Source organism: Corvus kubaryi, unplaced genomic scaffold, assembly GCF_017639235.1.
Source record: "Corvus kubaryi isolate FWS band 111438036 unplaced genomic scaffold, C.kubaryi_AGA036_p1.0 66, whole genome shotgun sequence".
Classification (NCBI taxonomy): domain Eukaryota; kingdom Metazoa; phylum Chordata; class Aves; order Passeriformes; family Corvidae; genus Corvus; species Corvus kubaryi.
This window is the reverse complement of record NW_024582054.1, coordinates 1,697,994-1,724,841: the sequence shown is the minus strand read 5'-3', so window position 1 is coordinate 1,724,841 and position 26,848 is coordinate 1,697,994. Positions and strand designations below refer to the sequence as shown.

Sequence of the window (26,848 nt, the reverse complement as noted above, 5' to 3'; positions counted from 1 at the left end):
ATTCTATTAAGGTCAGTAACGTTGCAAGATAGAAAAATAGTAGAAAAAGGGGGTTCTAGTTGTCCTCAAAACCACTAGTTTTGGATCACAGAAGTGAAGACCTGCTATTCTCCTACTTCTATTAACTTTTGTTAGGTTATTGTTTTACAGGCTAGAAGGCACCTGGTAGCACAAATTAAAATTGTATGTATACTCTACAGTAAGCCTTAAGATGGGATTCCTCAAAAACATGTGGGTAAGATAAGTGCCCTTCACAGAAATGACATAGTGAAGCAAAAAAGAATATCAAAAGAAGAAGGAAAGCATCAAGGACTAGACTGCAAAAAACCCCAAACCATTGTGTAACAAATATTGGACTCCTCCCTCATACTAGAACTCTGGTATCCTCCTTCAGTGTTGGTGCTGGGCTGTAGTATAGTTTTTCTGTTCAGACAAGGCGTTACTTCACTGCAGTCCAACTGCAAGATGCCAAACAGCAGGGCTGTATTCAAAGGGAATATCTATCAAAACAAAGCATTCAAGATGTTATTTGTTTCTTAGAAGGACTCAACTTTTGATGATGCTACAAGAGTACTTTCTGGTGAGGGATAAGACCTTCAGAATTTGGCCCAGTGAGATTTTAAAAGGATTGAAGGGAAGAGAATCACCAAATATATCAAGAGATACAACAAGGGTGAAGTACCTTTGTCGGAGATTTTTGAGTTATGCTTTTGTTTGTAACTATCTGAAACAGAGAAGAAATAGAGGGTGAAACTTACATGGGGGAAAAGAAGACAAAAGGCAGAGAAGCCAGAAAAAGAGAAAGAAAATATAAGAGATTATTTATTAGAGGGCAAAGGAAAGTGGAGTCTTGCTGAGGACTTAATTTTATTTCCCTCATGCAAAAACACCAAGAGCAGCAGCAGCAGGTGGCAAACATGCAAGTCAGAGAGCAGCAGAATATTTTGCTGTAATATATGAAGCCCTGAGTCCACTGAGCTGGTAGGACCAGGCTGGAAGCAGAATAAGCTGTCTGGTTGCTACTTACTGTCACAAACATAGGGTTTGTCATGATCATCCTGGGAGGCAGCATCATTCCGTCTCCTGCCACCTCCAGATCCCCGAGCCTGCAAGGACAAGAGGATGTTAGCATCATTCCACTACCCCTCAGGTCTCCTTGTGCCCCACACCCTCCTATGAAAAATGTGCAGTATAAACTAAACAAATCCTCAGCTTCCATACAGGTTTCTCAAAGTGGTCTTGACCCTTCTCCTAAGATGTGCACTGTGTTAATGGACCTTGTAATGCAATGGAGATCCTCTCCACAGACAGCTCAGACTGTTCATCCATAGCAGTAGGTCACTGCCAGCACATATTCAGTCAAGTATCGTCACACATTTATTTCTGAAGATGTTCAAACACCTTGCTGAACTGAATATGAATATGAATGAATAGATGAACAGGTGTTAAAGGATAAATACAAACATTAAATCAGCCAGAAAACAGGCCCCAAATAAAAGAGAGGTCAAATTATTTCCTTCAATATTTTCAAAGGGGCGTTGTTTGTGTTGTTTTGTTTTGTTTTCTAGCTGAAAAGCAATGTTTTGAAATGGCCTACTGGGACAAAGATACCATGGGTAATTATAAAATAGAGCTTTGGTCAGTTAGGGGAAAAGATTAGATAATGTGGCTACCTGCAATAACAGAAATTACCCAGAAAGGTCTCTCTGCAGTTCTGTGTTCCTACAATGGACCGAACTGGCAGCTATAGAAACTGAAAAGCTCTGTTTCTCCACAGCACAGACTGCTCTGTCTTGAGCTCCAGGGGGTGAGAGTGGAATTCAGCATCAAAACTACTTGATCCTGACCCTTCTCAGCTGAGATGCCAACAAGGGGACAGCTCATATCTGTCCATCAGTGGAGTTGTGATGTGGAACTGGGAACTGAGCCAAGGCCTTCAATTCTTTTATGTTCACTAATGTACAGCCTGTAAATGACAATAATTTTAGACTTGATCTTTGTTTGAGGAAGTGATCACGGGTGGATGGCTAAATAGTCCTTTATTAATTCTGCTAGCTACTCTATTCCTGGATAAAAACAACAGAATTGCTTCTGCTGCTCCTCTTATTAAACTGTTCATATTTCTCACTCTAGACAAGGCCACCTGACTCAAATCCTGCAAGCTTTTGCATGTGAAAATAAGAAAGGGACAGAGCTTTGTTAGGTAAAGCTGAAGAAGGTGTAGAAATCCTGAGAATATTTGCACCCAGACATAAAGGGGCCATAGAAACTCCATCCCTCTTCTATGAATTTGGAACAGAACTAGCACGATTAGAGCTGTGTTCCACTGGATATCTAAAGAGAAGTAATAAGGAACAGTTTTACGCTGGCCTGACAAAGTCTGTCAAAACAGGGACTTAAAAAATTTCACATGTTATTTCCCTGGGATTGCTCAGGTCTAGCTCTTAACACAGTCCCAAAGGAAAGACATGGATTTGCAGCTATCTGGATGGGGTAAACACTATTAGGTAGGACAAGGATAACTCTGCCTTCTGCAAAGACCTCTGTGCAGTCCAGCACACATGTGCAGAGCAAGATTTGTAAGGGTGAACTGAAAAGCAGTTTCCCCCTAGAAATGGCCTCAGCAGCAATTGTTTGGTGGAAGCTTCTTTACTGACCATATCACATAAAATCATCTTACTAGTCTGCAGTATTTTCTCTCTGACTGCCAGCTCTGTAAACCCCCTCTGGGCAATGAAATCAATCCCAAGCTAGTTCCTTTCTCCCCTCACTACTGCAAGACGTGCTGCAAGCTGAATTTCAGTCCATGGCAGCTCCTCCACAACCCTCAATTCATCAGGGAGTCTTCACACAGACAAGTGATTGGCCCTTACAAATATTTCTGCTGGTACTGGGATTAGGATCTAATTTCCCTATCCTACCAGCTGCATTGGCTTCTCAGAACTATGAAAAAGATGTAAAGTCTTATATTTGTCAGTAGTCAGTAGCTCTGACTCTATTCACACACTGGGAACATACCTGTTGAGTAAGAAAGTAGTATTTTTACATAGGTACGTTTCAGAATACGATAGTAATTTAAGGTTTGTTGCTCAGAATTTTGCTAGTCTTACAGCCAACTGTTTCCCTTCAGACTGTTCTCTACAGAAATGCAGGGGCACAGCATTCATGGCATGACCACATGTCAGATACACTTTTTCATGCAATGAACACAGAGGCAGAGATTTTTCAAGTCAATGACTTTCAATGGGACTTGGGTTCCCAAATGTCTTTGGTGCTTTTGAAATTGTCCCACGGGATATCCAGCTGATGAGCAGACAATCCGTACAGGTGCAGCTGCGAACATCTCATATCTCCTAGCAAACTACCCTGCTCAGCTCCTACCACATTGTCCCTGTCCAGCAAAGACACTAAAAATTTCCTTCTGTAAATCTACCTCTTCAGCCTTCAGTGTCCTTCCCATGCCCCCATGATTTCAGGGCTAGCCTTGAGGGGAAAGGAAACCAAGCAACTGCACCAGAGGCACTAAACTGAATGCCCCATGCTTGCTGTCTGCACTCCAGGCTGTTGAATTCAGTCATCCTTGACTGCCTTTATTCTCCTGACAGGATGCAGCAAAGACTACGAGACTTGACATGAGAGGCCTGGAAGCCATGGCCCAGCAACCTTGAAGCAGCCCTGAAGCAGCCAGAGAGAGTAGCCAAAGGGACAGATGGAGAGTCCAGGATTAAAAATAAATCATGCTGTAGGGAAAGGAAGAGGCATGTGCAATTTGGAAAGTCCAGAGCAGTAATTCTGTTGCATTAATCCTGCATTTATGCTGTCAGTCCTTCTCACTCCTTTCTCTGAATCCCCAAAGGTCACACTCCACAGGATCTAGTTTCCTATGCATGTCCTTCCCCTCTTCTGCCCTCTAAAAATACCCTAACCAAGTCCTTCCCAGAAACAAAGAGCTGCCCAGGTTTCATGTCCCCTAATTTCAAATCCTTAGCCTCGATTCCCTATACTGGGTCAGGCTTAAGTTAGAAAAGGGCTGCCTTTAGAAAACTGGCAAAACACTTGTGACCAGATGCAATTCAGGTTTACCAGTTTTCAACAGCTAGATAACCTGGCCCTAATTTTGTAATCCTAATTTCTACCACCAATTTTACTTTGATTATTGATGCCATCAAATAAAACTAAAAATTGCTCGAAGTATTTGGCACTATTCGGACTTCTCTTTTTTGCACTGAAAGAAGCCAGTGCACTAGCAGAGCAGGAGTGAGTTGGAAGAAAAAGGCAAGAGATCCTGCTTCTCCTGTACTTAATAGGGGGCCAGTTCCAGGGCAGAAAATAAAACAAATGTATGCTTCAAAATGAATGGGACACCTAGTATCCTCCAGCTCCTTTCCCTACAGTAACAGAGAAAAAATTCTGGAACATTTTCCTGAACATTTTCCTGAACAGGGAAGCAAAATCTTGCACATAACACTAACTTCAGGATTTTGTTTGTACAGGTCTGGGACATACGAATACACCAAATTCCCTTCTCCAGAGCAGTATATCTCTTTTAGCTATCCACTCCCTTTCACTCACCCTAACCAGCATGTGCAATTTATGTGAGAGCAACTTATTAGAAAAGAGTTGTTAGCCTGGGATATTAGTTGATTGCTACAGTTAAGCTTGTGTGCATATATTGATTCTATCTCCTGGTTTTGGTTACTGGTTCATACAAATTTTCTGAAACTTACATTTTTCTGGAAAATTTTTTTCCAGGTGGGGGTCTTTGGCTAAGAAAGAAAGAAAGAAAGAAACTGGTTCAGGTGATTTTGAGAATAAGGAAGGTGAAATATATACTTATCCAATTATTAAAGTGCTTGATCTTATATTAAAGGACTTACGCTCCAAAATAAAGAGGAGCAGAAAACTGAAACAACACAACAACAGAAGAAACAAAAAGAGAGGGTCTGATGCATAAGTACATTGCAAGTATTCAATGTGGTTTCATGTCTCTTATTCAAAAGCTATTATATTCTGCTCATTTGGCCTAAAATGTGGCCCCTCTTGCTTGACTTCTATAAACACATCAAAAGGTACTTCTAGAGCTCCTGTGCCCCTGCAGCATCCACTGGAGCCAAAGAGAGATGAAAATGCTCTAAACTTCTGAGAATTGTGTTCACGTTTATTTAGATGCCTACCTTACAGGCCCACAATTGAAAATGTTGATTCCAAGTTTAAAATGTTGGCCTCATTACTTAACTGGTACGTTGATGAATTGTGAAGACATCTTAGGTAAGAGAAGGGACACAGAGTCCCCTAAGGATAAAATATTGCCCTTTTTAAGCAAATGGAAGATTTGCCATGGGCCCAAGAGAGCCAGCGTCAGCCACAAAATGCTACCCTGGAGAAAGCTGAAAAACTTATTAACACAGTTCAAGTTACTTTTATTAATACTTTTTTGGCTGTCACAACTGAATTTGCTGCTTTTCTGTAATTAGTAAATGTTGTTTTAAGAAGCGTTGTAATAACAGGATGTCATCATAATTACTACAGTTTACATTACAATTGTAAATACAACACTAAAATAAATTTACCCCAAATTTTTGCTCTCAAAATAGTCTTTTGTTTCATGGCAATTCACAAAAATAAACTGAAAAATATTAAAAAGCTATTACATATCACTGAAAATTACCTGTGGTTTTATCACTATCATATATTCATGGATAAAGACTTTGCATACATAATACACATAAGAAATATACACTAGAAAGCAGAGGTTTGCTTCCTTCCTTTCCATTCCAATATACTCTCCACTTACCCGTCCTCTAGGCCTGTTCTTTCGTTTTGGAATATCTTCTTCCAAGTCTTCTTCCTCATTCACTTCATCTGCATTTTCATCATTTTCTAAAACCCTCTGTGGTTGAACAATAAACAGGAATGGTTAGAAGAAAAAAGGACACATAAAACCAGCTACTGTTTACCAAAGTGACTGTGGATTATTACAGTTGATACAAAGCCAAATCAGATCCCAGTACCCCTGCTTCTCTCTACTAAAGCAAAATTTGTTTTCTTTTCCACCCTAATATCTCCAGGGAATTCCTACTAAAAAATACCACTGGTATAAGTCAGCTATGATAAAAAGGTCCCTAAGAAAAAATAGTGGCATCACTGAGCACCAATATTCCAAGACAACACAAGTATTAGTATGCAAAATTCAGGCCCTGTGTGGGAATTTGTTTGACTTGGTTTTTTATTTTCATTTGTTGCAACCTAAATTGTTTTGTTTTCTTCTAATGTTGAGCGTGCACTTTAAGAATACAAAAATCAGTGGTTTTCTCCTTGGTAGCTCACAATCTTCTTTCTTTAGCAAAAATAGAGAAAATTCCTCCATACATTCCAGAATGGATCTAGAAAGCCATGTCTTTCAGGGCTTGCACCACAGGTACAACTCTAATCTGGAAGCAGGAGGTTTGTTGCATGAGAATGGTGAGGAATTACAGGTCTCATTGAGGTTAACAGCACCAACAGCAATAATTCATTCAACTAATTATTTATTAGGAACAATACTTCATCAGCTCACATAACTGTGAGATGCCTGGGCCAGGGAATTTCAATCCTTTTAACTCTATCTTTTGAAATGTAACCTCTATAGAACCAAACGCAGGCTGGCTGTCCTGCATGAAAACATGCACAAGTCAGACATCACACGAAAAAAGGCCAGACAAATCATCACAACACTAATGTGGGAAGAAGTCCCATTGAAATTTCCCCAACTCTTGGCATGTCTGCTAGAAATACAGAAATTGGTCCAAGCCACTCCTGCCATTTATGGTGCTGGGCCATTTTGCAAGGGACTAATCTGGAATCACTAACTTACCTTTGCCATGCCAACATTCATTTAAACTACAGCCACGATGCAGATTCAAATCAGTGACATTAAACTGATGGGAAGGTTTTCAGTCTTACTCTATTTGCCCCTTCTCTCTAATTTCTACTTAAAAGCTATCTGAGAGCCAGCAGAGGGAGAACAGGAGCAAATCAGTTTCTTTCTCTTCTTTCAACATACCTCAAGCACCAAATTCTGAATTTGTGGGAAAGAATACAACAGAAATTTCACATTTCAAAAAGCCTGTATTTAGAAGACCAGTTACAAAAGTTTATTCTTATTTTATCAGCTAAATTTCCATGACTAATACTGGTCAGTGCATTACAAACAAGTTGTAGCACATGACAGAGGATCAAGTCTTCATCTAATTTTTGCTCCTTCTATTTTTGAATATGAGAAGGTTATTAATGACCTCCAACTATCATGAAATACAAATTCACATAATACTGGAGTACTAAATACTAGAGGGTGTAAAAGTTAAGCAGGTTCCAGTTCTGCACACATAAAATGTTTCTTCAAAATTCATACAACTGCATACATTAATTGACTTCATAGGACTGAAGTGCTTGAAAAATATTGTACATGAGGAGACTGTAAGAAATGTAAGGATGTATGTAAGAACATAAGCAAACTTACTGACATGAGTCTGTATTTTTACATTGTTTCGTATCTTAAATATCTCAAAAAAAACCTCAAAACAGGGGCAACCACATTGTATGTGGGAGGGAAAGGAGCTAATTTACAACAATGATACTACACAAGAATTAAGAGAAATATTACAAACCACTTTCTTCCTTTAAAATTGAAGCACCGATTTAGGAAATAGATAATATGTAACCAAGTGTGAATTTGGTGACACTGCCAGAGTAATGACTTTAATCCTTGATAGAAGGGGCATAACCTTTCTGCTGCATGGTCAGAAGGCTACTCTAACTCTTCTCCATCAAACAATGGAGACACACATTCAATACCAATTTACCATAGGGCAAAATCATCAACCCTGTTTCATACCAACTGTAGAGCAGGGTCCAATGCCTGCATCTATTTAGCAGGGGAGCCCTTAGATGTTTTAGCAGAGTAACTTTTCTTTTCCTATTATGTTTTTCTAAAACAGTTTCCCAGCCCTATGTGCTTTGGTGCAGCCAAGCACCAAGTCATCTTCTCCTGACAGACACGATGAATTTGGGAGGGTGGCAAGTGGCTGGGACTGAGGTGGGAATTACAATTATGTGTATCCCACCTGCTCACTCTCAGCACTCTTGAGGCTGGGCCCTTTAGAGCTACAGCACAGACAAGTATGCAAAGGAACAAAAGAGAGATTTGCATTCTCTTATTTGTCGTACTGATAAAGGCACTGACTGTGATTTTGATCTGGTACAGTCTAGCTGCCAGGTGCCAAAGTACACACTGAAAGCTGCCTACTAGTGAAGGCTTTGGCAATCATTGTTCTACAGACTGAATCCAGATAAGCTGTGCTTGCATAAAATAAAGCAGCAAGACATGCCTTTTGCATCTGTTCTGAGGAAACCAGCATCCAGGTGACAGGTCACAGCTACAGCAGTTTAGCTGAAAATTTGTTCTATTTTTTTGCACCCCCTCCCTGCTCTGCAAAGCCTGGATTTATGTCAGTTCCAACATCTCTGAGGTCTCTTTCCTCTGACTGCTGCTGGGGATAATTTGGGAGCTCAGATCACACAGCAACATTCAAAGGCACTTGTCAATTTCATAAGGATGCTGCACCATGACTTCTGGTGACCTTGGAAGCAAGTAAAAACAGACCTTTAGCAAGAGCTCTCAGCTTCATAGACCCAGATTTACTACTGAAAAAGCAAACACAGAGCAGTTCTAATGCAAAGCTTTTCCCCAATCCATGAGCATGGGATGCTTCCTCCTTGATGGTGCTCTTTTACCTGTGTGACTGGGAGTGGGAAACCAAATTTTGCTGCCTTTACCTGTGTGAAATTTCTAACAAATAGAGCAGTAGAACTGAACTCCAGGTAATACAGATTTGATGCCTATGTTTTTCTGTTTCATTTGGCATGGGACTGACCCCTCAAATTTTTACTACTTTTAGGTATAGATGCAACATTTTGTATCTCAGCCAAAATTACCAAGTTTGACACATCGCTAATAATTCTCACTAACAATCCCTAAAAAGACTCATGGCACAACGGTGTTTTAGCATCACCAAAGATGTGCTGCTGTGGGAGAGGCCCACTTTCCTAGTGATTTAAGATGTTTTAAAAGTGACATGGACTTACAGAAGAACCCTTTATATTAGCAGAATTGCTTCTATAACAGACCTATAATTGTATTTTGGCTTTTAATTGTTGAAGGATGAAATAGAATCTTGACAAATAACTTTCAAACCATAATGCATGTGAAGAGGCAATATTTCTCATACTGCATCACTTATAATAACTGAGATATTTAAAATTACAATTTTTTAAGTGGTTTTTCTTGTATACTTCCAGAAGGCTACCTACTATTAAAAAAAAACCACCAAAACACAAACAACAAAACAGGTAAGGCAATGACGTGTTTTTGTCCATGGCAGATGTGAATCCAATTTGAAATCCATGTCCAAACTCACTTCAAATATGAGTCACTAAAATTCAGTTTATAGTTGGGATCCACCTCAGCTTCTCAGATTTTTACGTAATTATCTCATAGTGCTGCAAAATAAATTCCAACACAGGACCTGTGCAGAACACAGTCAAACAACAGAGATTCTTGTGACAGGAGAAGCATGTGAGATACTGACATCATTTTGAGCATCACAGTGTAGCACAAAGGTTTGATAACATTTTGGCAGTAGAATGACACAGCTATCAACAGATGCACTGTTCTGCCACAGGACAAAAGACTCCTAGACTTAGAGACAAATTGTAAAATCCAGCCCTGATGTCAGGGCATGGGGCTCTCCTTTACCTGGATTTCTTGTATAGTGTCTTCCTCTTTAGTGTCTGTTTTTTTCTCTATTCCCTCTCCACGCAGCAAGGCTTCCAGAGTTGTACTTTCTGAGGTGAACCCATCTTTTTTCAGAGGCAGATCAACTTCTGAAAAACAAAACACACTCACTGTGTGTCTTCCCCAAAGAGCTAACAGGAAGAAGGACAGAGATGTCAAGCAGATGATGAACAGACTTTCAAACTTGTTTCTGTCTTAAAGGAGAGCTCTTCAAGTTCATTTAACCACTAAGGAACTCCATATATGATTAATTTCTATCTTACTGAAAACCTGGTATCTTTTCAATTGCTGTGCTTGCTTGCAGAAAAAAACGCTGGATATATTTTATCAGGAGGAAATAAATGGGGGAAAAATCCTTCTCCTTTGCGTAAACTCTCTTTGCTTCAAATAAAGAACAAAAACAGAACTTCTTAAGATACCGAAATAACAAATATGAAGAATCTGATCTCCTGAAGAAGAAAAGTAGCTTAATGCAATTTAGCATCTGGCACAGTTTAAATAGTACAGCTTCAATCCTCATTCTCCTACACCAGGGCATGTTCCACATGTGGGAAAACAGAAAGCTTGTGTGGGGGGCCAACGCTGAGACCTTATGTTGAAAAAAAAAGGGACATGTCTTGAATTTTCATGTAATGTTGACTAGATAAAATCTCCACTTGGCTCCAGCTGGCCAATACCAGCAAAGAAACACAGTTATGAGTGCAGAATCTTACCTATAAAATGGGATGACGCCCAGTCACTGCAGGAAGAGCCACAGGCTGGCTCAGGAACAGGCTGGGGACAGAGCTCCAAAGACAGTATGGATTTATGAGGAAGTTTGATGCAACTTGCTGGAGAAGTGAAGGAACAGACCCTGATTCCCCTTTCAAATGCTTCTACTAGATTATGAGGCAGTGCAGCAGACAGGCAAACACGGCACGTTAACTTTAGCAAGATGTTAAAATATACCTGGGCAATAATCCAGTTTTCCTTGTAGATCCTAGCCTCTATGCCACTCATACAGGGGCTCATTTAGAGCAACCCTGTGGCAGGGAAACATCCTGCACATGTCTTTACCTGACAGTGCCAGGTATGGATTTCTTAAGTACTCCTTCCCTTCTAAAATGAATTCCTTTCTCTAGACCAGTATATTTAAAAGTAATAAATATACAAGAACGACGCTTACAAATCAGCATCTGGTGTCTGTATTTCAGAGTCCTGTCTACTTCTTATGCTTTAGAATTGTGTTTTGTTCCTCAGTCTGCCTGAAGCTCCCTGCATTTCTATCACCATGATTTGTAAATTCTGCAGGGCAGAAATTCATGTGTTTTTAAAGTCCCAAATCACTCCTGAAAAACAAATAATGAATGAGTACTTGCACCTGGGACAGTAAAGTATAATCTGCTTCTTGGGGTCAGTTGTGTCCAACTTTAAGCTAGCAAATGATTCAGGGTCTCCAATCAGTACTTCCACAGCATGCTTACTCCGGTCTTCTGAAGTGAGAGAGCATTGCTTAGCCAATAACCACAGAAAATCCAGCAAAAATTCCAGGAAAAGCTATTCTATTCATGGAGGGAAAGGCTGGGTACAAACCATGCAGAAAAATCAAACCACTGGGATTTTAAAGGAAACTCCCAGAACAACCCACACAATGGGATGGGGTCAACTGTGAATTGATCCCCCTTCTCATCACAAGGAGCTCTATTCAATCAGGCCTCTGTTTCCACCATTAAGTTTGGCATACCCACCCCATTATGGCCCCGTCCCCAACTTCTCCCTTGCTTGAGCTATAAAAAAGACAGAAGAGTCAAAAGAGAGTCCCACAGATTGAATTTCCCTGTATGAACTCCTAGTACCTCCCTCTGGATCCAGACATTTCAATAGAAAGAAGGGATTTTTGACTTGATTTATGTGCAAATCCCAACACTTGGATCTGAAGTCATGAAGAAACCTCCATAATCATCTCTGGATTTGGGCTTGGCTTGGGTTCAAAGTCCTGTGCTTGGGTGCAAAAGGGCATTTGCTCTGTATTTAGAACCTTGTGGGACTGCAAAACCCAAGGGGTCATCATACATTCAGCAAGCGAAGAAGCTTCAAGGAAGCTCAAGGGCATTGGAAACAAACATGTCTTCACTGTGACAAGCTATGTATGTCTCTGGATACCAATACATTCAGCAAATGAATGCATTAGAAAAGGAAATGAGCAAGGAAAGGATGAGGGATAAGTAGAACATATATGAAGGTAGAACTACTCCCCATTTGTTCCAGATATATCGAACATGAAGTTTGAAAAGAGGGAAAGGTAGGTTTTAAGGTCAAAACAGGCAGCTGTCTTTAATAGGCATGTTTGTTCTGTGTGGCACTGCTACTTCCCAACAACAACACTCCAGGAGGACTTTTCATCCAAAACTCTCAGAGCATTTCCTAATTACTAAATTTAACATTCCACTGACAAGGCGTTGTAAGGTAATATTTTTATTCACACTTTACTGATGGGGAGACTGAGTCACCAAGAAGTTACGTTAGTGAGCTGGGAATCCAGCGAAAATAAACCCAGTGTCTGTCTCCCATTTGCTCACTAAGCTGACTGCCATTCAACTCCTTCACTTTCTTCTCCACTGGTAGCTTCTCTGAACCCACTTTAATTCTTAAATAGCTCTAAAAAGGGGGAAATGGCATACTCTGTCTTATCTGGAATGTAGAGTTTACAGTATAAAAACTTCAGAGGTCCAAAGACAACCCCTTGTAATGAATTCAATCACTGTCATTAATTCAATCCTTCCTGGAAGATGGCTAGTCTGTAAAGGATACAGTAATAAAGACAGGAAATTATGTTTCCAAACAAGTTTTTGAATCCCCAGAGATGAAAGTCTTCAAAAATCTAAAAGATAGTTCAGTTCACCTACAGAAATAGTTAAACACTATAAGGGATCATTAAATTCATTTCACTAAATCCCTTATTTTCTCTTTCCTATTTAACTATCCATGATTTTCCCACAAAAGCAAAAAAAGTATCTTTTCTCTTATGCCAGTACTCTAAAGAAAACTGAGGAGCCAACTCAAAAACTGAAATGTAGTTTTCATGTGAAAGATCAAGGCCTTCCCCAGACTATGAGAACTGCTGTTTGGAAGTAAGGTGCGGTCTGTTCCACTCACTGTCCTGCTTATAAAGGTGCCAGCCAGTGCCTGAAGCTTCAAACAAGGCCAGAGGGAGACTCTTCTGGGTTTAAGGAATTAAGCTGTGACCCCGTGCTTGCCTCTGCTTTGATATTGGTCATGCCACACTGTGCAGTCACCTCACATGTTGCAGAAGAAGCTGTGAATGTCTGTCACGAGAGAAATGCAAAAAACTTACCTACACTAATACTGCATTGCATCCTGAGAGATAAATGCAGCATCCCTTCCAGTTATCTTGAATCTGGCTCTTGTGAAAATACACAGAACAGCCCAGCCCTTTCTGAATTTTGATACACTTTTACCCTTGATGTTTTCCCACCCGATTGAGTTCAACAGTTAAACTATGGTTTGAAAGAAGGAGTGTTTATTTATTGCCAGCCCCCTTGTTCTTTCTGGGGAAAATAGAAGTTCTTGACCAAAATGTTTGTAATTTCTTTTTATTCCTCTCCTTTCAAGGATAAACTGTCACAATCTTTTCTGTTATTCTGCTGTGGGAAGCTTTCCATATGGTCCTGACAAACCTCTCTGAACTTCCTTTTATTATACACCAGTCTTCCCAAGATGGACCTGTACTGCATCTGGTATTCTCAGACGAAACCACATCCCCCATTTAAACAAATTAATTACAATATTCTTTAGATTACTCCTCAGGCTGTGTCTTTCAATGTCCCAGTTACTTACTAAGCAGAAGAACTAGGAATCTTGTAATGGGGACAAGAACTTCCCATAAGGAATACATTCAAACACACAGGTACCATATTAAAATGCCCATCCCTCTGCCCACGCCCCAAGCACATTCATATCTCCCCAAGGTGCTTTCCACAGACCTTCCCAGACATGATTGCTCTAAATAACTTCATATTATGTGCAAATCTTTGTAGTTGACAAGGTATTCCCACTCTGCAGCTTGTTCATTACTGTATTACACACCAGTGGACCAAGCACTAAACCTTGATGCACCAGCTGTAAGCCTTAATCTATAATGAAAGTTCTTTCTTCCACTATCTTTTATTCTAAAAGTGTTGATCCAAGACAATTCTTTGTTTCTCTTTGGAGACATACCAAAGGTCTTCAGAAAGTTTAGGAAAATTGTCAACCTGCCTACCTATTAGCTCTTTACATATCATGTAAAGAATTTTAAGAAAGTAGTGAGGCATGCTTTTCCTTGGTAGGAAAAAATGTAGTTGGTTAGAACCTCCTATATCATCATTTCCCAGGTGCTTTACTGCTTATATCTAATAACTGTTTCAATCAATTTCTCAGATGTTCATGTAGAATTTATGTGTCTTTAAATCTTTGAATCACATCCAAATACTTTTTAAATATAGGTAATAGCATTTGCTACCCACTAATTTTTCTAAATTCTTTGTAATTTCTGTTTTGTATCACAAGCTCTTCTTCAAACATTACAATTTCAGAGAACATAATCTTTATTACAAGTAATAACTACCAGTAAAGGCACTATAATTAAAAGCTTACTCTTTTGTATGAAAATTTTAAGAAGGTTTGTAGATAAATTTCCTTTTGATTAGTACCACAAACATAACAGCACATGGTTAATGTAGCAGATACAAGAACTAGTTAGAACTATACAAAATGGAAATGTCAAATCACCAAAAATCATCAATGAAAAATAAAATGTTATTTAAGAATTCTTCCTGTTTTAGTAAACCACAGTAGTCTTGGTGTCACAGCTAAATATTGTGCATATATTATAATTCAAATATGTGTGTGTGCATATAATTAAAATTTATGTTTCTTAACTTGGCAGAGTCCCTTTCATAGTGATTAAATTAACATGGTTATTTCTGCTTACCAGCCCAGTGCAGCAACCTCTCTATTTATTAAGGTCCTGAGATTGCAGTGGTAGAATCTGAACTAGCACCCATGCCAGTGTCATTCTTGTATCTGTTTTCTATTGAACTGCTGCCTCCAAGAGAAGCACATTTTCACAAATCCCACAAAATGGTGGGCTTTTTCAAGTTTTGATTTGCCAAAATAGCAAAATAGCTGCAAATTCCTGTCCTTAAATAAGCTACATTTGGTTTACAACGCATTGAGAGCTAAGCAACTTTTCAGTGTCTCTTTGAAACATAAATTTAAAACAATAATCCCTTTTTCTATACAGTGCAATGTATTTGTTTTACAATGGATCATTTCCATCTCCACAGTAGCAGCTGCCACCCAAACCATCATCTCTGTGCACTCGTAAGCAGCTCCATTTCCAGTTCTAATTGGGAACAGAGATACTTATTGGGTGAGTTCCAGCATGATCTATCACGCCAGAGACAGCTACTATGCAAACCAAAGCAATCCAGCTTCCAAAAACCCTCTTAGACAAACACTGACTTTGCACATAGATTCTTGCTTTTTTGTTTCTTGGTGCCGTTTTTTTGGAACATAAAAAGAGCCAGAGGAAACTATATGTTAAGAGTCCAAGAAGAGTTGTTTAGGATGGATAAATCCAAGGATATTACCTTAATAACCACTACCTCTTTAAAATCATATAGGTGGTCTAAAAAAGCCACCTAATTCACAGCAAACAGAACTACTGCTGAGTGAATGCAGCCACTAAGCTCATTAAGAGGATGTGGCAGGATGTGTCTGAAAGTGCAGTGCAGTGGCTCAGCAAGCAATTAAATCCCATGACAGTTTAAAATGAGAATCTATCAGTGTCACAAGAGTGTGAAGCCTCAGCATCTCTGTTGTTCCCACCCCCAGCATTTTATTTATTATGGCGTATTGGGAACATGGAAAGTCAAAAAGATTATAATGAAATATGCCATATAAAAACCAGATTAAGCCTGCTCTTCTTTGGGGAAATATGCAGAGAGAGAAGCTGTCTGTTAGCTGTCGAGTTTGCAAAAGATACCATCTTTTGGGATGGTGCTCTCTGCCAGCAGACAGAGTGCCCCAGGGGAAATGGTGGTGAAAACCCAGACAAGCAGCATCCATCCATCCATCATACGCTCATCTCCACATCTCCAAGGCACAAATATAGTGTTAGAGTGCAAAGGGTGGGGGCAGGGGGATGGAATCCCTTAAGAAAGAATGGGGAGACAATGCCTTACATGAATAGCTGCATTTCACAGCTTTTCTGTGCATGCACAACCAGACTCTCCTTAGCTTGCTTGCTTGCTTGCTTGTTGTGTTCATGGCCAGTATGGTGACTTGCTAGCATCCTTGGAACTGATACATTCACAGCAGTGACCAGAACCAGGTGTACTAAAGGCAGGGCTCTGCCTCTGCCAGCACAGCGCAGCATGGACCTTCACTCCTCCTGCAGATCCGGATCTCCAAAACCCTTCTTTCACTACGCCACATCCTGCTCTCCCAGGGGTAGATGCTCATGTTATTGCTATTATGATTTAATGCTATCCCACTCTTTAATGCCCCTGCTATCCCACCCTTTTCTCCCAACTCTACTTCAATTCAGCACCCATCTGCAGCAAACTTGTCACTGCCAGTTCTACACATACATGGTCCACAGAACCTCCTGCCTGCCCAGCCCTGGGCCTCCCCTGGGACAGATTCCTGATAACACAGACTCTCACAATGAGTCCATAAAGCCAAACAAATGTCCCTAGAGAGTAGTAAACATCAAATTCACTTTTTTTTAAATCCAAGCTGCAATATAGCCATGCTATACTAGAGGTTGTAAGGCTACTCCAGTAATTCTTTGTCTTCCCCACAAATCCCACTCTAGACCTCATGTATATTATTGCACTCTCAAGGTAAACTGGGCTGTGGTGAGAACAATAATCCAGCCAAAGACAATGTTAAACCACTTCTAGAAACGAGACCATTTGAAAACATGAGAGTATTTGTTTCCACAGAAAAAAACCATTTTGAGTGGAAAAAATAGTTTGGGGGACTCTCTGTCCTATAAAGCTCTGAATTCATCTTAGCAAATGTTTGAAATTTTAGGCACTACTCAGGCTTGCTCTAGGGAGCACAGGGAGACTGGAAAATCCCAATGTGTCCCTAGCACCTCCTCCTGGAAAGCTGCTAGTCTTATGACTCGGTTGGGGTAGGGCAGAGGGTAGAGGGAGAAAGTGAAGACAGAGGAGAGATGAAGATCTGATATGGGTGGGACTGTACACTTCCAGTCTTTAGCCTGGGCATAAGAGCAGAAATATAAGAGGACAACTTTAAGACTGGGATTCAATGGAAAGCTTCTATCAGCCCCTAGTTAAAACACATCTTAGGAGGCTACAAGACAACAGAAGGGAGAAATAGGGCTGCAGAAAATTGCAGAGGCCCTTAAACATACAGCTAAGCATTGTTTAGTTTAACCCAATAACAAAATGTGGACTTTACCAGCAGCTGTATTTCTCTGGCAGACTAGAATGCCCCTATAAAATCTCTCTCAAAAAAAACCAAAACCAAAACAAAACAGTCTTCTTGTCAGTTGTCTCTTGGAAGTTTTCTGCAGATTTATTTCTCAGCACAGATATAAATCATTGTCACATATAATAAGCTGTACCTGCTTCTCAAAGACTGCCAAATTACAATATCAGACTAAATGCTGGATCAAGTAACTACCCTCAGGGCTGAAATCGTCTCCATTCAGAAATATCTCCATTCAGTAGCAATTTTCTAGCACTCATTTGTGTTCTGGTCACTCTTGCATTTGTGTTCTAGATGGGCTCACACTGCACCAGGACTTCTGCAGCAACACTGTAGGCACTATCAAGGGACAGAGGCAAGATAACTGCTGCAATTTAAAGAAAATTATTAAGTAAAAAAGCCTATTCCTTTGGGCTTTGTGTCACCCTAACAGGGTTTCTGGTCTGTTGGGAGTAAAAGAATAACTTGGGGTATCTATCTGCAAATGGCCATATAGAATCACTCACACAGATAGATGATGGGCATTTTGACCCCTCCAAAGCCCCAGAATTAAATAATTAACCAGTTATGAGCTAACACCAGTCCCCTCCTCCCCACAGGTGGGATAGTCATGTCCACATTGCACACTCTGCAAAGGGTAACAGGGAGTGGACCTCCACTGCAAACAACTGCACTATATGTGACAGAACTGAATAAAAACACTTGTACTGAATACAAACTTATACATAAACCATGTGTAGAGCCAGCCATGCCAACCTTCCTGCAAATTCTGTGAGATTCTGCATAGCTTCTCTTCCTTATCGAGGACAGTGGAGGGGATACCTTTAGTAACAGATAAATCTCTGTAATGCAGTTATCTCTCAGCTGCAGTGCACAAGCATCCCAATTAATTCAGTCCAGGCCTAGCAGAGCCGGCACTAAGCCAGAGCTGATAAACCTGCCAAAGCCAATCTGAGTCCTGCAGTGATTCTTGGGAACCTGCTCTGTGCGTTCTGCTGCTCCGGACTGAGGGGGTTTATGTGCTCAGCTCTGGCTGGCACCGCACGGAGCGGCAGCTCCGCTGATGAGGCCTTTCTAACACCCAGAGTTCTGGGGAGCAGGCAGAGACACCCAGTCACCCCAAAGGCATCAGCAAGGTGTGGCAGGGCTTATTAGCACCGCTCAGCCAGATGCCAGCTGGCCCAGCCCTGATCCTGCATGGCTGCCTGCAAAGCTCCCACACGCGGGCAGGCCTGGGGAGCAGCACAGCCACGCTTGCACGGGGCCATGTCTGAGGGTCAGCCATGCCAGGCACACCTGGGCCAGCATCCCTGGCTCAGCGAGCACTGAACTGCATAAACCAATGCAGAACAGAAAGGCCACAGCAAAGTGGCAATCATTTTAGGATGGGATAGGGAGCAACCACCCCAGATGCTGCCTTTGGCATCTCTGCTCTCCCAAGTGATCCTGGGCCAAATTCTAACAGAGGCACTCTCTGCTTTTCCATCATCTGTCAAATGGAGATAGTCTTCACCTATCCTCTGGGGTTTGGTAAGGCTTGTTTAATATTCATAGGCATTCAGGCATTCAAATAAAAAGCACCAAAAATGCAAGGTGGTCTTACAGGCTCTCACAAAGACAGATTTAAACATAGTTTCTTTCCAGCCAAGAAAAACACTGAAGAAGTAGGACTATTTCCACAGATACCAAATTTCAGGGGCCGATTCACAAATTCCAAAGGACAAAGATAATATTTACTTCTATATTAAGATGCATCTGACAGATGAAGCTATATAAGTGAAAAATGTTATTATAGGAAGGAAGGCTTGTAATAGAAAAAAGGGATGAGGCGCTAGTAGGTATCCTTTCAGAAATGGGAAAGAACAAAGCAAATTATCTCTGAGATGCTCAGATCTCTTGCCACAAAAAGGCAAGCAATTCCAAGAGGCCTATAAAGGGTTTAGACAAAAAGGTGAACTCTAGAATTAATAACAGAATGGTAAACAGGAAGATTAATGGCACCAGAGAAAATGCAGATGGTGAAGCCCAGCCTGCAGGCTCAGCAAGACTCTGAACAGGGAGGGGAAAAAAGGCAAGGTGTAAACAAGGTGACCTTCAAAGGCACGGGAATGCCTGCCAACAGGCCAGCCAGAGGGCATCCCAAGACACAGATGTGCCATCTGGGGTAGGCTGTCTCATGACAACGTGAACGAGATTTGTCTTTTTCAGAATTTGCAGGGAGGCAAAATGGGTAGTGGCAGAAAATATGACCATTCATTCAAAAGTGGCACAATTAAATGCACAGGTTGGAAAAGGATGCCATCCATTTTGTAAAAAAAATACAAAAGAATTCCCTGAATATCCCCACTCAGAAAGGTCTTGTGCCCACTTGTAAAGCCTGCTCATGCAAGGTGTGGGGGAGGAGAAACTGGTTTTCACCAAACAAATGTTTTCCTTGAGGGTTTATGCTTTAAGTTTATGGTAAAAAGAAGAAAAAAAAACCCTCAGCACATACTGCAAAGCAGCTCTTTAAACCAATGATGGTATAAATTTTCCCCATCTTGGCATAAGTCTGTTCACTCCAGATGGCACATTTGAGTTGAAAGCAGGTAAAGATTTCTCAGAGATCTCTATGTCCAGTATTTACAGAGTTCCCTTGCTTTGCCTCAATGCTTAGTTGGTCCTTCTGTGTGCCTGGGAGATCTCAGTTCTTTGCCTACAGTAAAAACTGGGAGAGAGAAATCTCCTACCATAGTTCTGCTGGGAAGCCTGGCTCTGTCAGGCCTGATGCTTAGATCATTGTGATCAACCAGGAAAATTAAAAAGTAAATGCAATCACACATTTTTTTCAATGCATCAATCAAACACGACAGTGGGGCAGTGCTAAGGGAAACAATGCTATCTCTAAACAAGCCTTCTACAGAATAAGCCAAACATGAACTGTTATGATATCCAGAGTCAAGAATATTAGGGGAAAACAGAATAAGCAACATTATAGCTCACTGTGGAAAAAAAGCAGACCTTAGCTATGGGAGTCCAGCAAGCAGTGTATTCACACACCTTTTTTTCCTTTCTGCCTGGCTCAAAGTGCATAAAATCTGAGTATTTCAAGCAAAACTGGCCCATCTGAGTTCAGTGCTGAAACTGGCTACTTCAGTGCTAGGAGCACAAACAGACATATCTGAATGTGTTTTATTCTGATGGGCTGCATACCAGTGAAGATATTGCCATGATCTCTGGTTTCACAGTAGGAACCACAGGTGCTGGATGAGGTCAGGCAGCTCCTGCAGAGCCTGCACAGCCCAGTGCTATTACATCAAGAAGGCTTGACTCAAGTGAGCTTGATTGTTGGCAGGAGCTGCCACCATGGCTCTGGGCATCAGCACACACCTTTATCCAGAAAGTCCCATCATGTGGCTCTGTTGGTTGCTTTTTTAATAGAACAGGAATGGAGAGATGAAGAACACACCTGAAAACACTAATGTGGCAGTGAGGAAGGAATCAGGAAAACAAGGGAGAAAAACAGCAAGATGGAGGAAAGGTACTATATTCCTTCTCCTCGTCTGCTGCAGCTAACTAGGGCATCCTTGTTCTGAAAGCTGCTACAGAAAAGTCTGAAAAATGGAAGCCCTGGGCCTTGAATCATGTCTTTTCAATATCTCTCTCCTTTCTTCTCTCTGCTAACAGAGAAACACTGTAAACTCCCAGACCCTAAAAATATCTATTTCCACACCTTACAAAATACAGTGAAAATAGATGATAATAGGGAAGAGAGAGAGATAGCCATGCAAGGAGAAAATAAAGTGAAATAGAGAATAGTTGCTCTTCTCTCCTTTCCTTCTGCTCAGCTTTAATTTCCCTTTGTTCATCTAACACTGAGCCAAACTAAGCCAAAAGGAGCTGCCATGCTGGGCTACAAGATTGATGGCTGCAGGCAGACTCCACAGTGAAGAGACGGATGACTGGTCATTTCCCGCGATGCACTGAAAAACATCCATCCTTGCAGCCATGCTGAGTCCATTTGTGCTCCTTTTGAAAAGAGAGATAAACACAGGCAGCCAGAGGCACCTGGCTGTCCTTCTCCCTCAGAAGGACACAGCTATAGTCCTCTGGGTTCCTTGGGAAGGTCGCTCTGTCCATCCCTGAACATCTGGCTGTGGGATTTGCTAACTCTCTCTCTCCCCCGGCAATCATCCATCTATTAGAGCACAGTGCAGGTTGGAAGAAAACAGTGAAGAGAATGGTGTGACAACCTCATCAATCTACAGCTACACGCTTGGCTATTTAGTTTTCTTTACACTATTCCTAAATGCGGGGGGGGGAGGAGAATTGCTACTGGTATGAAGGAGGGAATTGTGGAAATGGCAGTGTGGATTGGAGTAAGTCCTTACAACTATTAAAATGTTGTGCATGTACTAAAGCAGTAGGGAACTAATTAAGATTCAGGATTGAAAGGCAAAACAAAAAAGTTGGATGCACTCTTGTTCCATCTGTAGCACTGACTGAGAGTTCAGATGTACTTGGGGCATCATCTTTAGCAGAAAGAGGTTAATTTTTTTTTTTTTTTTTTGCCCACTCAGATATTAACAGAAAGCTCCCTGGAAGGATATACTGTAAGTATATTTATAGTGCCAGCCCTGGTATAGCAGCTTCAGAGGCACAAAGCACTTAATCCTGAGTCCTTTCTATTTAGTTAATAGTGTCTTTGTTGCTGATACTGTCCTGGTCTATAGCCCTGCTCAACAGATACAGCCTCTGTGTTTCCAGTTCTCCTGTTGTGCTGCTACCTCACTTAGGCAATGAGCATTACATGGCAGATGTATCCATAGCATCACTTACAAATTAGCATCACTCCAGAAATTCCTGTAACCACGAACCTCACTTTGTCAGAGTAGCACGTATCTGTAACTGTGTCATTTACAGACATTTCACCAAGGAAATCATGAGAAGATAAAAGCATTCACCATCCCTCAAAAACACAAAGAAATGAGTCACTTGCTTCAAGTGTTTATATGTAGTTTTAGCACTCTACCTGAGCCAGCTTTGAAAATTTGTCTTTTATTCCCATCATGCGGTGCCATTTATTTTAAGCCAACAATAAAAGGATTTTCACTACAGCTCTTTAGGACATACATAGGATATTAATCATGACCGTATGTTTTCCTAAGACATAAACCCCATACTTGCCAAGGGCAATCACTTGCATTCAGAAGGGCATAATTTCTATCAAGAGGGGCAAAGTTTCCATCCTTTCTCCTACATCAAGAACCATAGCTTTAGCTGATGGAAATTGCTGCTTGCTGTTATCTTTATCAGAACTACTCACCTACAACAGTTAAGGTCCCAGCCCTAAATTACCTGGTTTGTTTAAGGGGAACAATGTTCCAAGTGCATCCTGAGTGAGACCTCTGGTCTAGAAGACATTGCACATAAAAGCCATATCCACCTATTCCAATGTGTTGCATCAAACCTCCTTCCCCCATGGAGTTCATTACTGGGAAGGGATGCTATGGGAAACACCAATGGTGTCAGAATCATGAAGAATAAAACACCTGTAATAAACTATTAGTCAATCAAATGCAAAATACAGGGAATATTGAAATTAATCATAATCTAGTAAAAACATACTATTATCTCTCAGGTACAAGATGATTATGAGGCCATAAAATGTTTACTACAGAGAATGGGAAGGGAAGGTTGGTGGGAGGTACAGGGATGTGGGAGGGGAAGTCATCATACTCTCTCCATTCTACTCTCAGCAGTTCTATAAAGCTTGGCTTTTCAGAGTTGAAACTGAATATTATATTAACATTCATTGCTCATTCCGTTATATTATGTACCAGGAAAATAACACCTGCTATAAATACTATAATATTTCATGGTACAAAACAATTTAATTTGCTATATGTCAGGAGAACAATAACATTTAATAAATAGGGTTTTAAAAAGCATATTTTAATGTAATTATATTCTATAATGTCTTTGCTGGTTTTTGTTAACATTTTCTTCTATAAAGCAGTGCATAAGTTCTACCACACCATTGACCTAGTAGGCCAGTGACTTCACTGGGCTCTATGCAGGATGCTGAGTACCAAACCTGCAAGTCTGCTCCAACCCAGTACCTGACATGTAGATTTAACTTTAGGCATGTGACAAGTCCCATTAATTACTAAAAGATCACTCATGTTCTTAAAGCCCAAGCTCAGGTGCTTTCCTTCGCTGGGGTTAGACAGCTTGGCATCTTATGAGACTAAGCCCTGGGGACTTGATCCTATAAACCCTTTTTCATGTGATTACCAGAGAATTCCCAGAATTACTCATATGGACACACAAAATAGATGCAATGAATTAGATTAAAAATACCCATTTCCCAGGATCTTGTCTAGTACTTGCATCTGAACTGTACCTGTGCACTGCAAAAACCCTTTTGACGATGTGGATTATCCTTTTCAAGCATTTTTACTTGCGATACTTAGAAAAGGGGCAGTAGGTTTGCCAGCAAGGCTGTTCAGGTTCCGTTCCAGCTGTAAGATTCCTACAGGGCAGATGGCTTCCTGTCTGCCCCTCCCCATGCTGGAGAGCTGGTGATTTGTGCCTTGAGGGAAATGGGTCTGACAGGTTCCAGCATTTCCCCAGGCACCATCCTCTGGGGCTTCCCAAGTGGTTCCCATAGCCCTTTCTTCTGGTAAGCCTTCAGCTTACCTTCACTCCCTTCATTTTAAGGTAAAATTTGTTTATTTCATAAATAAATAATCCTGATGGTTACTTACAATCATCAATGTTAACTTCATAGCAAGGAGATAAATCCCACAGAGCTGTACCTCTCCAGGAGGAATAATTTGTCTCCTAGAGACATGGCATTCTCAATCAGGCCTTGGCAGCTTGAGAGGCACATGCTGAATAACCTCTTCCCAACGACGTGTCCTAGCAGCCAGATGTAGGTCAAACACAGTAGCCAAGAACAGAGAGAGAGCAAAACAATGGGCTGGATAGCTCAGAGAGGGTGGCAGCACCACAAGCAAGCTTTCTCTCAAGAGGCCCAGGTCTTTCAAGCCAACGCCATCTCAGCTGCCTGAGCCCTCCCCCACATCTTGCAGATCAAGCCCCGAGAGATGACCTGCAGTCACACTGCAGAGGCTCCAAGGAGATCAACAGCACAGTTCATTCCTTCAATTTAATGGCCTACTGTAGTGACCGAAACATTTTTTCAGAACAGCCTGGCTCCAAAGTCATCATACCTCTATTTTCACAAATATACTAAGTACAGCTAAGATGACACAGCAGTGGAAAAATTACCTTTAAGTGGCTGCACTGCTTCTGAAATTACAAGAGCCTTGTGTCTGTGGGATGCTGCACATGCAGCCTCTGTTCCCATTCCCAGTGACGAGATCCAGAGAACTCAGAAAAACAGACTTAACAGCTCACAAAATTGCCTTATCTTGTTCAGTTGCTACTGCTGCCTTAGCCTGGTGACTAGAGCCAGAGGGGTTGGCTTCAGTGGGCTTTTGATCAAAACCCAGAGAGGTTCCAAAGCCCAGTAGCTTCTTCATGCATCTCTCTCCTAATTATGCAAACTGGCTCAGCCACACAAGAACCAGGAGTAATCCCAGGTGATTCATAGCCATCTTAGCTAAACAACAGAGTTCTCCTGGTAAAACTGTGAATATAAAATACATGTAGTGACCTGTTCCAGATCTTACAAATGAAAGAGAAACTATTTACATGAAGTTAATCCTGTAAATTCTACCAGCATGACTGTGGAGTTAAGCAGCAGAAACAATGTTTTTGTTTTCTTGACTGGACTATTTATAGAATATTATTTACTTTTCTAGAAATGAGTGTTTTACTTCCGTAACTGCAAAATCATGAAATTCCATTTGGGGAAAAATACACATTTACTCACAGTCACTGAGCTGAATTAGCCTAAGAATTTGCAGCTTATCACATGTAACAACACCCAGCAAGAGCAGTGCATGATTTGAAGGAGAGGTTACCACAGCTCTGGCAGCCATGACATACAGAAGGCCAGCTCACCAGTGGCCAGAAAAACAAAGCAAGAAGAATTATGCTGTGCAAAACTCGAGATATCTTTCCAGCAATTACACTGCACAGCCAGCCTTGAAAAAACTGGCTCAACAATGCACCTATGGTGAGTCTCTTTATTTGTATATATGGGTGTGTAACAAATTGCTTATTTTTTCATCATCCTGGTACACATAAGCCCAGGCTGTGGACCAGAGCTGGTACACTTCCATACCAGTTTTGCAAGGCTTTCTGCTGATGGCCAAAACATTTAATCCTGGCACTTTGAAGGCTTGGTACATGCCATGATTCATTCATTTATTTTTATTTAGAGGTATCCCATACCCCTCCCAATCTCTCTCAAAGTATTTATTAGATATCTGTTAGGCACTCCTCTGAGTCAAACAGGTGAGACTGACACCTCCATTTCACATACTGAGAAGCTGAGAGAAAAAGGCATATTCCATTGTCCCTGGTACTGTGTGTAGTCCTGTGTGGGGCACAGGCAATGCAAGGATGTGATGGTGTGGTACAACTAGAAGTGCAGAGATGGGCACCTCTACTGCAGATCAGCAATGGGACAAATACATATTTCACCGCAGGACTTCTATGTCATGATTCTGGTTCTTAGTGCCATGTAAGAAAAAAAGCAAACTTTATCTGGCCAGAGATCTGGACCAGCAAAGGTCCCTGTTGTAGGTAGAATTTAAAGGTGAAGGATGAGATGGAATAAACTGTTTAAGTGTATAATAGAAAGAAGCTGATTTGCAAGGAGATCCCACACTGATGAGTTTTCTCTTGGTGACAGAAAGTCACTTTTTCTAATCCAAGTCGTAGTTGGATGTGTAAGTGCCTTAAAGCAGCAGCTCTTGCTTGTGGTGCCATGTCCTGCTGTGAAGACAAGATTAGTGGAGAATTGGAGCCTACTGTTTCAATTCAGTAGCATTGATGGACTCATCTGTAAGCTGCAGGCTTAGCTGATGAATAAACACATACTTAAATTTAGACCAGAAGTCCAAAAGAAAAGGTCCAGCAGAATTCAGTATTCATATTGGTATTTAAAAAAAAAAAAACAAAACCAACAGCAAAGAAAAATCCCGAACACCTTTCGGCATCCCTGCTCCCAGATTTGGATTCATAATGTAAAGCTTCATTTTGTTCTGAAGTGCTATGGAAATGTGACATAGATAGGTACATGATAGACCAAGCTCAGGACTCAGCACGGCCAGGGTGTAGATGTGCTTTCTAACAAATCAAATGGGAACCGAAAACCATCCACCCTCCCTGTCACAAAAAGTTAAGGGGTATTTTTTGTTTTCTTCTACATGAGGTGACAAAGATAGAGATGGGTGAGGATGGGTGAGAGTGAGATCTGCTCTAGGCTCAACCCAGCGCAGGTGCCGCTCCCAGCAAACGCCGGTCGGAGCGCGGGCCGTTCCCGCCGCGGGGGAGCCCCGCCGGGAGCGGCCCCGGAGCGGAGCTCCCGCTGCCCGCCGCGCCCTCTGCCGG

General features: G+C 41.2%; 1 protein-coding gene across 9 annotated transcripts in view; it reads right to left on the bottom strand.

Annotated features, from left to right (window-relative positions):
* The window catches only part of DPF3 (double PHD fingers 3), a 193,974-nt gene that overhangs the window by 62,922 nt on the left and 104,204 nt on the right, over positions 1-26,848 (bottom strand). For 4 of the 9 annotated variants that reach the window (XR_006019280.1, XM_042047292.1, XM_042047285.1 and 1 more), the window contains exons 4-8: positions 9,794-9,921; positions 5,795-5,890; positions 4,728-4,766; positions 1,028-1,106; positions 683-724 (exon numbers count right to left, since the gene is read on the bottom strand). Coding sequence is in view for 6 of the 9 variants with exons in the window: in XM_042047292.1 (XP_041903226.1) it covers positions 683-724; positions 1,028-1,106; positions 4,728-4,766; positions 5,795-5,890; positions 9,794-9,921 (384 nt within the window). In the remaining 3 variants the exon portion in view is untranslated. The remainder of the gene's footprint in view (positions 1-682; positions 725-1,027; positions 1,107-4,727; positions 4,767-5,794; positions 5,891-9,793; positions 9,922-26,848) is intronic. The other 5 variants (XR_006019281.1, XM_042047289.1, XR_006019282.1 and 2 more) reach the window with 3 other exon arrangements.